The sequence below is a fragment of the Alligator mississippiensis genome, chromosome 10, assembly GCF_030867095.1.
Source record: "Alligator mississippiensis isolate rAllMis1 chromosome 10, rAllMis1, whole genome shotgun sequence".
NCBI classification, from domain to species: Eukaryota; Metazoa; Chordata; order Crocodylia; family Alligatoridae; genus Alligator; species Alligator mississippiensis.
In genome coordinates, this window is record NC_081833.1 from 31,436,038 (window position 1) to 31,452,722 (window position 16,685).

The 16,685-nt window shown below is 48.3% G+C and overlaps 1 protein-coding gene across 1 annotated transcript in view; it reads left to right on the top strand.

Moving 5' to 3' along the window:
• Positions 1–16,296, top strand: part of SLC7A4 (solute carrier family 7 member 4) — a 36,740-nt gene extending 20,444 nt beyond the window's left edge. Inside the window, exons 4-5 of the mRNA XM_006263068.4 lie at positions 1,544–1,652; positions 12,958–16,296. Of these exons, the coding sequence (XP_006263130.2) occupies positions 1,544–1,652; positions 12,958–13,151 (303 nt within the window). The 3' untranslated portion in view covers positions 13,152–16,296. The remainder of the gene's footprint in view (positions 1–1,543; positions 1,653–12,957) is intronic.
• Positions 16,297–16,685: the final 389 nt, after the last annotated feature.

Consider the following 16,685-nt stretch of genomic DNA (forward strand, 5'->3'; position numbering starts at 1 on the left):
ATAGAGCCCAGTATGGAGTTATGATTAAAGCACATCTTCCAGTGGTCACCAACCTTCACTTGAAGCCCTCAGGCAAGGCAGACTGCAACTCTTCCCTGGATCTGTTCCAACGGTTAATCACCCTCGTTTTCTAATTTAAATTTGTCTGGTTCCAGCTTCTGACATTTAATTTTTATTCTGTGTTTCTTCACTAAATTCAAGAGACCTTTGGAACGTTGTATTTTCTCCCAAGAAGGTCATTAAACATTATGATCTAGTCACCTCTCAGCCTTGTTTTAGATAAGTTGAACAGAAAGAGCTCTTTGCATCTCTCAGTATTGGGCATTTTCTCCGGCCCTTGAATCATATTTTGTGGCTCTTCAGTGCTCATTTTACAGGGTTTCAACATGCTTTCTAAAATGTGCACAACATGACTGAACCCAGTAGTTCAGCATCTGTCACATCAATACTAGATTGAAAGATAAATTCACTTTCCTGCTCCTTCTCCCCACTTCCCTTTTTATGCAGCCAAGGTCCCATTAACCCTTTCTGTCACAGGATCACACTGGGAGCCAGGAGAAGATTCAGGATTTCTCAAAGTGGGGTGCAGGAGCAGCAACCATCACTGCAGGGGTGACTGTAAGCCCTGCTCCCAGACTCTTCCACCCCTGCTGATATAGACAAATTGCCTTTAGGAGTCCATTGCCCATAGACTTTTTAAGTCCCTAAAGAAAGTGAAAATCCTGCCTCCCTGCCTGCCGTTGTTGCTTTCCCCATTTTTCAGGGGAAGCACGAGAGCTTTTCTTCCTGCCCCATCCAGAGCTCATTTGGGGATGGGGACAGTGGCAGTACCATGGCAGGAGAGTAGTTCCCCCTGTTCCCTGTCCCATGCCTCAGGAGCAGATGTGGGTACAGGGATTTCCACCCCAGCCTCCACCCAGCCCCATTGCCTCTTCCCAGTCTCCACTGAGTCCAGCCTACATGCAGCCCAGCTGAGGTGGACAGGAATAGCCCTGTTGTTTCACCCACTTGGGGGACAGCACAGACTGGAACAGTGACAGATGGGGGAGGAGGGTAAGAGGAAGGGAGTGGGGATTTCACCTCCTTTAGAGGATTTTAAATGTCCCCAGATGCACCTGTGGTGTGGTCCAATTCAAAATGGGATGTAGCTGCAATACTGCATCCCCTGTTGGGAGCTTATGTTTAGCCGCTTGTCTGCTATGATGCCAAAATCCTTTTCATAATTCCTCCTTCCCAGGATCCAAGTCCTCATCTCTAGGTAGAGCCTGTACTCCTTGTTCAGAGAAAAAGATTTTTAGTTTTCTGTGCGGAAACATTGTTTGGAAAGACTCCGTTTATCATGTGATCCAGATCATTTTGCATGACTGCTCTGCCCTCACTGTTTACCACTCCACCAGCCCTTGTGTCATTTTTAAGGCTCTAAGTTTTGTTTCTTAGCAGCAGTTGTTTGCATTCCAACATCCTTTGTTCTTGTGATTTTGGTGATGTTTCTGGCTGACACAGGCTGCCTTATCCTTTGTCACTGCTAGCTTTTTTCCTGCAGATTCCACTTGTGCCACTGACCCCAGCACTGAGTATTCTTCTGAATATCTATCTGATGCTGAAGCTGCACTATATGACATGGCTCCGATTCTCCATCTGGCTGATCATAGGTGAGTTTGCATGGTGGCTGCAGAAACATTAACTCCACAGAGAACCTTAGCTCATATGGAAAGAGACTGCGTGCATTTACACGTGCATTAACATGCTTTAGCTAATGTGCGCTAAGTCTAGTATCTCCCCATTGTGAGGTACTAGGAAAATGTGCATTACCTTCTCTTAATATGCATTAACTGAAGAGCACAGTTTTAAGTGACACTTTAATGCACATCAAAATAGGCTAATGTGCATTAAAGTGCACGTTTAGGCATGCCCAGTGAAAACCACAATGATTCTGATCTCAGGCATGCTGAGCTAGTTTGTGCACCTGAACAATTAGAGAGTAAGTGTACACAGTGTGTCCTTGGAAAAAGCTGAGTAGTTTTAGGTATGTAGGTTTGGAAGGGACCTCTTGGATCATGGCATGCAACTCCTGCTAGTGCAGGCACCCCAATATATAATCCCTTTCATAAGTGGATCAAGCTACTTATGTTTTTGCACTCACTACCCCAAAGGAAAGTCTGTTCCATAGCTTCATTGCTCTAATAGTTGGAAAATCTCCTTTAGTGTCTATCCCAAATTTATTCCTGACCAATCTTTACTCATTTGTTCTTGTGCCAACATTGCCCTTTAGCTTAAATAGCTCTTCACCCTTCCTGCATTTACTAATAATATATTTATAGACAGAAATTGCACTATCTCTTGGCCTTTGATTTACCAGGCTACATAAATCAAACTCTTCTAGTGTCCCTCTTAGTAGACCTTCTTTGTACTGTCACAGCGGGGTCCTCGCGGAGGGCCGTGATCTCCTTGAGGCCCTCTCACCGCGCTACTTCGGCCCGAGGGCACCCTCCATTCTCGCCCGCCACGTCTTGCTGGAATATGTAATAGGGAGGCTGCCTTGTGTTTTCCTCAGGCACGTAAGCTCCTGGACCCTTCATGGGTCACCCCGTACAATGGGTGCTACTCAAGCACCCCAGCCTTATGGGCTGTGTGTGGCTCCTACCAGCCCCTAATACCACGCCCCAAGCCTCGCAGATGTAATAGACGTTGTTAGGTCTGTACGCCCGCTTCCCGGGCCTCCTCTAAAGTGTAGCCCGCTCTGGGCTCTCTCTCTCGCACCCAGCCTCTCACTGGGACTCTCCTGATGGTGCGGTCCCGCTCAGGGACTCCCTAGCGGGCCCCGGCCCTTCCGGCCAACCGCACAGGTACCCTCTCTGACCCCCGGCTCACAGCGCTGCTACTCCCTGTCTTCTCGGGGCAACCGCAGCGCCCTGCCTCGGTATGAGGGGTGTTGCCGCACTAGCCTGCGGCCAGGCTCGCTATGCCCATCTCAGGCTCCTCAATATGGCCCCTCTAGGGCTCCTCAGTAAATCGCCCCTCCCTGGGGCTGGGGTCAATGCTCCCCCACCAGTGATGCCCTTGCTAGCATCTGCTGCGCCCGTCCTGGGCTCCCTGATCTGGCGCTCCCCTTCCTCGGGGCTCGCCGTGCCCCCACGGGGCTTCTCAAGAATACAATGTGGCGCTCCCCCTCTTTGGGGCTCGCCGTGCCTCCACGGGGCTTCTCAATGAAATTGCCCCTCGCTCTGGGCTGGGGTCTATGTACCCCGCATGCGATCCGGGGTCTATGTCCCCCGTCTGCAACCTACTGGTTGCGCCCGCGACCCATTGGCCGCGCTCCTTGCCGCCAGTTGCTCCCGCACTGGCGTGCAAGCTGCGCCTCCACTGGCACTGTGAAATTAATGCGCCCTCTTGGCACTAGGGCACCCCACACTCTCTGGGGTCCCTATGATTGAGGCCTCCTCCAACCCCTACAGCCTCACCCAAGCCTCCGGGTGTAATATCACAATGTCAAAGCAAAGCCCCAAGCCCCTAGGCTGTAACACAAATGCAAGCTCAAGCCGTCTGGCTGTAACTCAAACCCGAAGCCCTATGGCCATAACAACATTGCTCCATATGACCATGGTACTTGCTGCTAGGCTCCTCTCCACATCCTCACTCCCAGAGCTCCTGCCTCCCAGGCTGCTGGCAGAGAACTGCTAGCCTGGCTTCGGCCCTGGGCTTTATAAAGGCCAGGCCCTGCCCCCTTCTGGCCAGCTGCTTCTGATTAGTTGCCCCGCCAACTTGCAGCTGTGCTCACTAGGCACTGCCAGGGATCTCTCCCTGGCAGTTTCTCCTCTCTAGGAGCAGGCGCACCGAGGTGCCCTGCGACGGTACCTGATCCATTTCAACTAATCTTTTCTGAACATAATTGACTAGAATTGTACATGGTACTTGAGATGCCTTCTAATCAGTAGCTCATATAGTGGTATTGATATTTTCTTATCTCTCATTAAAATACCTTTCCTGCTACATCCTAGGATCACTTTGTTTTTTTCAAGTCTCAGAGGGTGCATCTACATGAGATGCTACAGCAGTGTAGCATCGGCGGTCATGAATTATGATTCTACCACTACTATGCAGTAGCTTATTGCTACTGTGCAGTAAGGTTGGAAATGACCCATGCACTGCCAGGACTGTGCAGTACCAGCGGTTACTGTGCAGTTGTTTAGAACTTGCTGAAGCAAGTACTAAATGACTGCACTGTAAAAACTATGCAGTTGGGCACGCGTATAGACACACCCAGAGTCATCATGTGATTGACTAATACACCCAGGCCTTTCTTCCTGTGAGCCATTTCCATCTGGATCCTGATCTTGTAGCATAAACTTGTATTAGTCCCTAAGCACATGACCTTGCACTCTGTACTTCTGGATATTGGACATTAGGAAGGCCTTTGACTTGGTGTCCCATGAGGCTCTCAAGGTAAAACTAGGGGACTATGGGCTCAACAATTCAATGGTCAGATGGGTAGGAAACTGGCTGTTGGGTCAGACCCAGAGAGTACTAATAGACATGGGGCCATCCCTGTGGGGGAGCAAATCAGGGCAACAATCCTGGGCCCTGCACTTTGTGGGGCCCCACGGAGCTCGGTGGAGCAGCCATGGTGACTCTATGCCACCACTGTCAGCTTCATGTCTGGACACTTGCTACCCCCTCTCCCCCCAGCGGCACTACTGCCACTGCAGATGGTGGTGCCAGCTTCTTCGGGTCCCAGGCGTGTGGGATTGGAGCAGAGATGGCCCGCGCAAGCTGATTTGCCCCAGGCCCCATACCCTGCTTGGGTCAGCTCTGAATAGATAGATCTGTCAACCTGGCAGAAGGTAGTAAGTGGGGTCCCCCAGGGTTTCATACTTGAACCAGTGCTTTTCAACATCTTCATCAGTAATCTGATTGTGGGGGTGAAAAGCACACTGGCAAAGCTCACCAATGACACTAAGCTGTGGGGAAGTGCGGCCACACATGAGGATAGGCTGATGATCCAGGCAGACCTAGACAGATTGGTTAGATGGGCAGGCCAGAACCAGATGCTGTTCAACACTGAAAAATGTAAACTGCTCCATCTGAGGAGGAAAAATCTGTGACAAACTTACAGGCTCAGTGGTGCCACACTAGATAGCACCACATCGTAAGGGACCTGGGGATCATAATTGACCATAAAATGAATTCGAGCAGGCAGTGTGATGCTACAGTTAGCAGAGCAAACAATTCGCTGGTATGCATCAACCGGCGCATCTCAAGCAAAACTAAGGAAGTTATTCTCACTCTGTTTGGCATTGGTGAGGCCACAGCTGGAGTGCTGCATCCAGTTCTGGGTGCCACACTTCAAGAAGGATGTGGAGAATCTTGAAAGAGTCCAGAGAAGTGTCATGTGTATGATTAGAGGCCTCACAAGGTCCATTCTAGACCTAAACTTCTGTGAATATTATCACATTTATATAACCCTAGTTGTGTTGTCCTCAAGCTCATTCAGTTCTTCCCTTATGATATCATGGTCCTCTTCTTTATAATCAGTACTTCCCAACTTTGTGTCATCAACAGGGATCCTGGTTTTCCCTGATAAAAAAACCCCAAATCCATGATTAAAATTAAAGTCCCCTCCCCCACACCCTCCCTGGACCTTCTGTTGTCCCTCACTCCCCACCACAGGGAATGCAGCACAGATCATGGCAGCGATGGCGGCAGTGAAGTGGCGGTGGCCCCACAGGCAAGCACTGCAGGGTAGCAGTGCCCCTCTGTGGGCCACACACAAGCCAACTGGCAGGGACGGGGGGGGCTTGCATGCAGCAGCCACCACTGCACCACTGCCACGCCCCATGCTGCTTTCCTGCAGCCAGCCACAGGGCTGTGTGGGCACAGCTCTGCAGCCCCATGGCTCCGCAGGCAAGTGGCATGGGGCACAACAGCAGCAGTGGTGAGGTGGTGACAGCGGCCTCCATGTGTGAGCCCCCTCCTGGCTGGCTGGTCGGACAGCTTGTGTGCAGCCCGCAGAGGGGCACCACTGCCCTGCGCTGCTTGCCTGCAGAGCCATGTGGCTGCGGAGCTGTGCCCACGGAGCTGTGTGGCCAGCCACGGGAAGGCAGCACAGGGCGCAGCCACCTGGGCACTCCAGGGCTTCTCCCAACGCCTCCTTGCTCCCTCAGGCCCCTCAGCCCCCAGCCAGCTTCCCCCCCCAGCACTGCCTCACAACCCCCCAAGTCCCCTGCAAGCCCCACTTACCTAACCTTGCAGGCTTGAGAAGGAAAGTGAACCTGAGTCAAGCCTTGGGACTGACTAAAAGCCTCAGGCCCCACCTTTCCCCCTCCCTACCCTGCCTCTGGGCAGGGTTGGGGGTTCTCCGCCCTTTATGCAATCAGCTCTTGCAGGCTGGAGCTCTGCCCATCTGCAGAGCTCTTTGCAAAAGGGGTAATCCACGGCTTTCTCCACTAACAGGTAAAATCACATTTTCTCTGATAAAAATGGGAAATCCATGGTTTTCTCTGTTTTTCCATGGGAAACGGAAAGCCCTGATCCCTGGTCATCAGCAAATATCATTAGTACGCACATTTTTTACGCCAAGGCCATTCATGAAAATATTAAACGAACCCCATTATTTCTCACAAGTCCGTTATTTCCCTTTTCAGCGCTGTCGTCTATTTGCTCCCACTGTGCCAGTTTCTTACCTCACAGTTTTTTTTCTAATCCTCATCTTCTCTAATAATTTTCCTCATGGCAAAGTATCATATGCTTTACTGATGTCCAGCTAAATGAGTTATACAAATGAGATATTTTCTTTGTCTGGATCAGTGGTTCTCAACCTTTTTAGACTCAAGGCACCCTTGGACAATGAGCTCTAAGTTTGCATTCATTATTTGATTATGGAGAAATATGTCAATTTTCTATTGCAAGGAACTCAGACCACAGCAGTTTAGATTTTTTTTTTAATGCTATGGATTCTTATTTGAAATCATTGGGTTTATCTTGTGAATCACATTTGTACACTCAACAGTGCTAACTTTACATGGCAATCCTTGGCACTTCTAAAAGAATCTCCAGGCACTCCTGGGTGCTGCAGCACCCTGGCTGAGAATCAATAGTCTAGACAATTAGTTAACAGTTAGTTAAACTGCAAAAATGGATTTACCAAAGAGGATCACTGCCAGATTAGTCAAATAGTTTTCTTTATCCCATTTACCATTCATCTCCATGTCTTTAGTTATTGTTTCTTTTAATATTTGTTCCTAAGCCTTTCATACTTTTGAGATCAGACTAATAGACCTGCATTTGCCTGGATCCTTTTAGCCCTTTTCCCTCCCTTTGTTTAACTCCAGTGATATGGAGTCCCCAACTTGATAAATTAATTTGAAACATTTGTTCTTAGGTTCGTGTTTTCATGAGACAGTTCTTTCACAGATGTTTAGGGCTGGAAGGGACCTTGTGAGATCAATTCTTAGACAGATTTTCTAGTCCCTCCAGCTTGACTGCATTAAACTCACAGAGTATTGACACATGTATATTTAGAACCATTTCAAAAAGGGAGTGTTTCAAATAGGCAGCATCTGTTATAGAGTCAGAAGGTGCATCTACACATTATGATTTAAGGTACATTTGCCATTTTTAAGGTGCATTAAGGGCATGGGTCTACATGTGTGCACCCTTAATAAGCCTTAAAATGGTGATTTTTAGGCTAAACACCTAATTTTTAATGCCTACATAAAGCAGGTGTAGACACCTTAAGGTGCCTTAACACTATGTGACTGAGTGGTCCAGAGCTGAGCCTCTGGGTGCCACCAAGGAGATGTGGCGGGTTCCGTTTTGCAAGGCACAGATGCTGGAGCTGGAGCAGCTGTTCCGGCAGCAGGGGTCCCTGTCGGTGTGCAGTAAGCCAGCAGAGGGGGCAGAAGGCACAAAGGCTCCTGTCAAAGAACAAGGGAAAGGCCCCCTGTGACTCCTTGCAGGAGAAGGGGGCAGTGCAGCATGGGCAGGGCTAGCAGCTCCCCAGCACATCTTCCTCTGGGTGGGTTTGCTGGCTGGACAATGTAGTCCTGCATGTTGCCCGATGAGCCACGTTAAGGTACCTTAAGGCATCCATGTGTAGATGCATGCCTAAATCACCTTGATGTACCTTAGGCTAAGGTGCATTAAGTTTAGGCATGCATTAATTCATGCATAGACACGTCCATACAGTCATATAGAAATAAGGCTGGAAGGGACCTCCAGATGTCATTTAATCCAACTCCCTGCCAGAAGCAGGATCATCCCTATCCAAACCGTCCTGGGACAGAGCCCAGGGCAGAGCTGCCATCTGCTCCCTGCACACCCCTGCCTTTCAGTGCGTGTGTTGAAGGGGGGGGTATGTGCACATGTGTGTTTGTGGGGGGTTGGGGCTGCCTGGGTGCTAGGTCCCGGGAGCCGGCTGGGGTCAGGGGAGGGAGGTGGGTGCAGGGGGTGCATGCAGCAGAGTTTTCCCAGGCAGTGTGGTCCACAGTTGCCCCCATGGCTTACCACATACAGCCAAGCCTGACCAGGCACAGCCCATGGCAAACTCCATCCCAAGCCTACTATCCTGGCCCTGGCCAGCACAGAGCTTCAAGTGGGGCTGCTCTTGGGTGCTGCAGCAGCCACCCAAGTGGTGCTTGGCTCCCCTCACCTCCAGTGGCAGCTCCCCCTGCTGCACTGCTCCAGGCAGGGAAGAAGCTTCAGCTTGGCAGCTCCTGCCCCGGTGTGCAAGGTTCCAGCTCCCAGCTACCTTCCACCCACTGCAGCTACACTAGGAGCAGCTCTGCTGGAAGGTGTGCATGTTGGCTTGGGCTGGGCCAGTGGATGCAGTCTGGAGCATGGTGTGGGCTGCCCCAAGTGGGGCTCAGACCCACGCAGAGCACAGCAGGGACAGCCATGGACCAGATCTAATCAATTGGTGGGCATCCCCTGTGGGCTGGATCCAATCAGTTGGCATGCTTCTGGCCTGTAGGCCATATTTTGCCCACCCCTGACCTAGATCATTCCCAATCAATGGCTGTCCAACCTGTTCTTGAAAAGCTCCAATGATAGTCCACAGCTTCCCTAGGCAGTCTATTCTACTACCTATGTTCTAATTGTTTTTTGTGAACAAACCAGGAAGGATAAAAATATAGGAAAACTCCAAACTTGGAGTGATTGTGCTACCTTTGTAATGTTCTTGACTTGCTTGCACACATAGGTGGATGTAGGATTTTTAAAAGGGAGTGCGGATGTTGTGGTGCATAATCACAACACAAGCTATTTTTCTCCACTTAAAAAGAAATGGGAAGTGACGGAAACTGGAAGTTTTACTAATATGCTAGAGGCCTGAGGCTGTATTATTCAGTAAGTATGGGTTTTGCCAGCCTTACTGCCAGCCCTGAGGTGGGGCAAGCACCTGGTGCCAGGGGAATACAGCTGTTATTCCCCAGACTGGCCACAGACAGAACTGCTCCCTGCACACTTATATGTGCATCCCCCAGACACTTTGCAATTCATAGTTTCATAGTAGGTTCATAGTTGGTAGGGTTGGAAGGAACCTGAGCAGATCATCAAGTCCGACCCCCTGCCATGGCAGGAAATAATGCTGGGGTCAAAGGAAGAATGCTGGGTCAAATTGCCCCAAAGTGCTCCTCATCACCCTTTATACATTGCTCCTGCCACCTCAAATGTTCCCTGGCTCCACTCTGTCCTATTATCCCATATATCCTCCATCTTCATCCCTACCCCATCAAATCATAGCACCCCTCACTGACTCCTGTCCTGCCCCATCACTGCCTCCATGAATTCACTGCACCCTGCACAGACCAGTTCCTATCATGCCCCTGGTGGCACTAGATTTATGACCCAGATACCTTACTCCAGGTGGACCCTAAACCCTCAGACCAACCGTGACCTCTCCATTTGATATTAGATGAATTGTATTGCTACACAGTGATAGCAGATAAGAATAATGCAAACAATTCTATATCTACCAGTCTTTGAGCTGCCCAAAGTCAAGGTACGTCTGGCCAGTATGTGAGCTTCACTCTGAGGTTCTCTCTTGAATGTCATCTATCAGCAGCCTGGATTTCGGAAGCCTAGCCGGCCCCCCCACCACCACCACAGTGGAGTGGATGGGACAGGCTGGTGGTATGCCCTCTCTCTATGGTGACCTTGGGTTCCCCTCTTGGGGACCCTTTGCTGCTCTGATATCCCTCCTTTTGTATCTCTGTGATGACTCTTCATCTTTGGGCATTGCTGATTGGTCTTTCTGTGGTCGTCGTACTGTTCATGTTCTGTCCTGCCAGCATGTTCCTTTGTTTCACAAAGGCATCACATGCACACATCCTAATTTGGGCTATACCAGTCTTCTCCTAATTTGGTCTGTTCCCCCAAACCAGAAATTCCAAGGGCTCTGGAGCTGGGTACTGTGACCTGGTGCCACCTTATCCCATGGAACAGCATGGTACCTGTTTTGAATTTCCTAGCCCGTGTGTCTGCTTGCCTGTCAGACATGGTGGGCGTTGAGGAAAATTTCTCAAACAGGCTTTTTAGAAATCAGTTAACCCTTCCCATTGCCCTGGACCATTGTTTTAATGCCTAGCTACTTTACCTACAAGCTAATTCCCAAAAGCAAACTTCTAAATGCCATTTTATAGCCATCAGCCCCAGCCCCCTGCGCCCTCTTCTTCCCCTCTGAACATCCAAGCCTCACTGCAGTCCCTCATAGCCCCTGGGCCTCCTTCCCTAGCAATCCCTGTCACTTCAAACCCCAATGTCCCAGCCCCTTTTCATACCACACCCCTCTACCCCGCAGGCTCTCCCTCCAGAGGCCCATTGGTGCCTATGACCCCCATCCAGCTCCTCGCAATCCCTAAGAATCCCTTCTCCTTAGAACCCCTACAAACAGTCACCCCTACCCTTTACAGCTCAGGGTAGGTGAGGATAAGTCTATAACTGCCTCCCACTGCCCTTCCCTCCCAACAGCATGCCCATGGTAGCCACCACTGCCTTTCACTACCACTGCAGGTAGCCTTCCGCTGTCAACAAAAAGAGACAAACATTTAGCGAGGACTTCAGCCACTTGCAGTTACCCTACCTGAGTTGACCAACCCTTCTGGATCTGCCCATGCCTAGGTTTATGCCACCCTGGTTGTGCTTCTGGTATACCCTGATTATGTCACTCCCACAGCCTCTGCCATCTGCTGCAATGAATAACCTGGGGGAAAGGGTCACCACAGTAACTTACCTCTTCTCTTAACCTTTGTAACTCCTTCCTGCTTCTGACTGCTGTGGCACTGCACAGTCTAGCCTACCTTTAGCCCTATCCTCTAATTTTTTGTGGGTTCAAATTTCAGAGCAAAGGCATCCAGTAAAGTTCCTAGATAATGGCATACTTTTATTGTACATGCTGGTGTGTGTGCAAATAAACGTTAACCAGGGTAGCGAACAGACAGGATAATTGCAGAGGAAAGGATAGTTTGATTAGTAGAAGGTCACAAGTTGTTAACAGCCATGGAGTGAATAGATTAGTAGGTATCAGGAAGATAATAAACCATGAAGTCAGTTGACTCCCTCAGTTCCTGAAGAGAAATGCAGCTGTCCCTGCCAGGCAGTTTGTTTTAAACTTTAAATACGGCAGGAATCAAAGTGGAGTTTGACTGAACCCCCAGTCACTGCCCCTCCATTGGCCTTTGTTCACACATAACAATTAGAACGTAACAGCTACTGTTCCTTTTGAAATGGCTCCAGGTGTACCTGTGTTGAACCCCCTCCATCGATTTGCATCTGAGATTGCTAGGGAATTCACTTCAGAACCTATCAAACAGTTGACAAGTCCCACTACTTATTTAGCCACTGTCAAGGAGGTTGGCAGGGACAAAGCAAAAAGAGTACTGATCTCCAAAGAGTGTGATTCTGGCAATCACCACTCTGACTTGCATCCTGTGTAACAGGTTGGAGCAACCAGCAAGAGAAAATCCTGGGACCTTGGGTGCTAGGGGGTGCACTTTAATTAGAGCGGCTCTAAGAACTGTTGTAATTAAAGTGCCCAGAGTGTCCCATGTATTAGCATTCCCACATTTCAAAATGGCAGCAGGAACACTTTATTTAAAGCTGGTCAAACAAGCTTTAGATGAAGCGGCCCTGCCACCATTTTGAAGCACAGGGATGCTAATACTAATACATGAGATGTGGGAGGCTGCTGGAGCATGGTAATTGTCTGTGCTGGTAATTTATCATGATTGTCTGTGTTGACTGTTGTCTTGTCCACTGCCATCATACAGTGGTCTCTATGGGTGCCATACATGAGCAAGTAGGCTACTCCGACACATTGGAATTCCAATGTAGTCTCCCTGCTTGTGTATAGGCACCCATAGAGACCACAGAATTGTGGGAATGGATGAGATATCAGTCAGCACAGACAATCATGATAAATATATGTTTATTATAGACCCTTGAATGAATGGTTGAGGGGAATGCATTGTAGATCTGGATTTTAGAGAAAGATTTAAAAAATATATGCCTATAGCTCATTGGAAAAATGAATTTATATTGACTTTGGTTAAAATAGATAAATAAGTGAATAAATGGCTCTGGCAGAATAGAGAGAAGTGGAGTCTTTTTGTTGCTTTAGTTTTAACTCTCCAGGAGGGTGTATGTATACTGCAATGATCACAGAGCCAACATACAGAGGAGGGATGTGCAACTATCACATGAACTGAAACTGGATGAAAGACATAGATAATGGATCATCGTATATACAAGGGAGCTGAGTGTGTGGGAGATGGCTACTAGAGTACTTCAGAAATTGGTGCTAGGGCTTCTATCACAAGATGTATACGTTCCCTTTCTTCCCTACATGTACCTCCCTCTAGCACGTGGGATGGTTCTGTTCCTCCAGCCCTGAGAGCAATCCTGTTCTCTTGGAACCACCTCATTTTTGCCTGCTGCTAACCTAAGCTCTTTCCCCTGCTCTAGGCCTCCTGGTGTACTTTGGCTATGGCATCTGGCACAGCAAAGAGAATCTACGGGAGCCAAAGTCTCACAACGTGAGTGCCCGCTATGTGGTGTTTCCCAGCAGCAGCCTTGAGGAGACGCTGCAAGCAGTTCAGCCCAGTACTCAGGCATCAACAGGGCTTGCAGATATAGTGAATGAGGAAGCCAAAAGATGATTCTGTTTGGGAAGGGAAGCCTGTGTGCATCGAAGTGGTGGCAACCTCCCTGAGTGATAAAAGAGCACCTGCCTACCCATTCTCTTCTGCAGCAGTAGCTGAGAGGGATGGGTCTGCCTTGGTCATGCTCTGTTCTCTGGAGAGTGCTGCGATACACATGCTTTCTTATCCTCACTGAGCACATGCAGCGGGGTGGAGAGAGCTGAATCCCTTGTATGTGGGAATCTGGCTTTTATCTCCCTACTTCAGCTTCTCTGTTTTGGTAAACTATAAGCCTTGTTCTTATCACTTTTTTCTCTAGAACCCACTGCAAAACTCTAGGATATTAGGAAAGGGGCTAAAACTCTTTTCCATGTTTGTATCCATTCATGCCCTGCCAGTCTTGAAGTAGCCAAGAGACAGCCTCATGGCCATTCTCATCAGAGCCTTCTGTTTTCTCCCATAATTCACAGAGAGCTTTAAACGGTCTCTTCAAGACAGGGCTTTATCCTTTTTCCTACTTTGGTCTTAGGCCACTGTGGCTTTCATCTCCCTTTGCCTCAGTTTCCATCTCTAAAATGAGGATTATTTCGATGCTGAACAGAGATAACTGAATATAAGAATGTTCAGAATGTATGTACCCCTTGTGTACCCATCAGGCACTTCCTGGCATTTCTTCTGCAGGTCTGCCTATAAAGCAAAGTTGTGGATGCAAGCTGCTAGTTCAGTGGGATAACTCCAACAAGAAAATCCTTGTTTTCAATCTTCTAAAAGGGACAGAGATGAGTGTGGCTGCAAGGGTCATTCCAAGAGCTTTCTGCTATTCTCAGGAACCTTGGATGATACAAGTGAGGCCTGGGGAGAAGAATCTGTCCCATTGTGCACCATGTAAGGAGCCATGGCTACCTAGTGCAAATTCAGATTAGGGAGTCCTATGTAGTTTATCAGATTTCTGATGTGATATATTTGTAGCCAGTAGGCAAATGTAATTCAGCCCAGGCTCTTTACTTGTGTTCGTGACCATGTAAGTGGTCTATTGAGCATTAGGTCAATTCCACATCACTTCAGCCTTTTAACTTTGCAGTGCTCAGTCCTCTGCATGAGAGAGAACACAGTCCCTTCCCTGAGGATATCACAAGCTAAAAGTGAAAAACACAGGATCTGTACAAGACCTGAGAAAGCATAACCCAGAACCTGAGTTCATTCTTTGGCATATTCCCCTGAATATGAATCACAGAGAAGCAGAGCTAAAAGGGACCTCCAGAGGTCTTCTAGTCCAGTCCCCTGCTGAGGCAGGATCGTTCCTGTCCAAATCATCCTATACAAATCCATAATCTAAACTTTTTGTAAAACTACCATCAACCCTGATATAATGCAAGATATAACACTAAACCTGCCACAGGTAAAGTGGGGGAACCACGGTAGCCAGCATCCTGCTTCTATAAAAGGTTGTTAATATAGGCTTAAAAGATCCCAGGGAGAGGGTCATGGCCCCTGCTATAGAGGAAGGCAAAAACCTCCACAGTCCATACTAAGAAGCAGAAGCAGCCAGTTGCCCACAAAGAGTATCAGGGAGATAGATGTCACTTGACTCAACTCTGAACAAAAGCTTAGGGATCAATATGTGCTGTTTTTTCTCTGCAACTTACAGAATCCTTCCCAGCAGCATACAGGCTGCAAAGCATTATGCAGAACCCACTCTTGCCACCCATGTAAACTCTCACAATTCCAGCTAGTTTAGCCCATCTCTGGCACAAGGGCCTGTGAAGAGAGGCTTAGGATTCATGCTCCTATGCCAAGGGACTTCTCCACTAGCCACTTGCATGCCCCTTACAGCCATCAGCTGTTCTGGTGGCATATTGATTTAATTTCATATAGGGGCAGCTTCTACTTTTTAATAAAACCAATCAGTGTCCCAAGCAGCTTCAGGGCTTGGACTGAAGTAAGAACTCCAGAACTCCAGCCCAAGTTTTCTCATTAAATGATTGGAGCTTTCTTTGTTTGGTGACTCCCTTTCAGAGACTGTTTTCTGGAACCCTCTTTACCATTAGAAGAGCTTCGAGCAATGGTTCTCAACCTTTTTAGACTCAAGACACCCCTCAGAAAATGCCAGCTCTTAGTTTTCACTTGTTTGTTTGTTTTTTTGACTACAGAAAAGAAACTCAAAAAGTCCACAATAATGTTTTTTAACACTACGGATTCCTTTTTTAAATTTTGGGGCTTTTTTGTGAATCATATTTGTACACCTAATGGTGCTAACATTGTGTGGCATCCCACAGGACCTTTGAAAGGATCTCAAGGCATCCCAAGGTACTGAGGCACAGGGAAAGGCCTCACTACAGCTCAGCTGAGATTTGAGGCTCCCTTTTCCAAAGTCATCCCTCACCTTTGGATCACTTCACTTGCCAGTGTAGGCAAAGTAGTTGCCGCTGTCAAGGCAACCAGGCCCAGGTAGAGTTCAAAAGAGCAGTTGTTGCCTACTTGTGTTACCTGCCCTGACTCCCTGCTGTATGCAGTGGTGATGGACACATTTGCTGTATTAAAATTCTCTGCCTGTGTATTTGGGCAGTTTTGTCAGTATGGGAGCTGATAGCTGAAGCTTTGTAATTCTTTAGTAGGAAGAAGTGAGTATATAGGCAAGAAGAAGACTGACTAATTACTAGGTTGTGCAGAACAGATGCCACAGTTACTGAAGCTATTAAGGATGGGGCAGATCTTCCTCATGAGGACTGGGTGTGAATCTGGAAGCCAGCCACACCCTGGTAGGGAGCAGCAGAATGAGCACTGGGTGACCTACTCAAGTCCCTTCCCCCTGCCGCAGCTTGGATTTTATGTCTCTACTGGACCTAGAGAAGCCCATAGGCTCGACAGTGGGAGACATTCCAAGTTCAGCATATGGGTTCTGTTGTGGATTTGCTGAGACTGCCCAAGGTGTTGAATTTGGCACACACTTGTGTTGTCCAGGCTTCTCCTTGCTCTGTTGCTGCTATTTGATCACCCCTGCCCTTGCATTGTGTGAAACATTGTATTTAGAAATGTGTGAAAGGCTATTATTGCAAACTGAGTTGTGTGTTCCTGCTGTGCTGTGGCTCTTCTCAGTGTCTCTGTATAATGGCTTGTCATAAAGATGATGAATCCAATCCCATTATAAACACTGGTCCTTTAACCACTCTGGCTGGTTATGGGTCTGTTCATGTGATTCTATATGTCTACGTGCAGCCAGCATGGTACTTTGCTGAGGTTGCCCCTTTTCCCACACCATGAGCTCAGAAAAGCCCTTTCTTTTGTACTTCCATTGCACCAACATATGAGGAGGGCTGTAATTTGGGGGCTTTGCTCTTCCAGAACATTCATAGTTTGGTGTCATCCCTCTACATCCCTGCAACACTGGACACTGGCCAGAAGCACCAGGTTACAAGAAACACCTGACTGCACATGTTCTCCACAAGGAGAATGAAATTTGATATTTCCCCTATGTAACAATGCCTGCCCCATCTGCAGTCCACTCTCACCTGACTTTACTCTCTTGGGAACACAAGAGCAGATAAAGACACA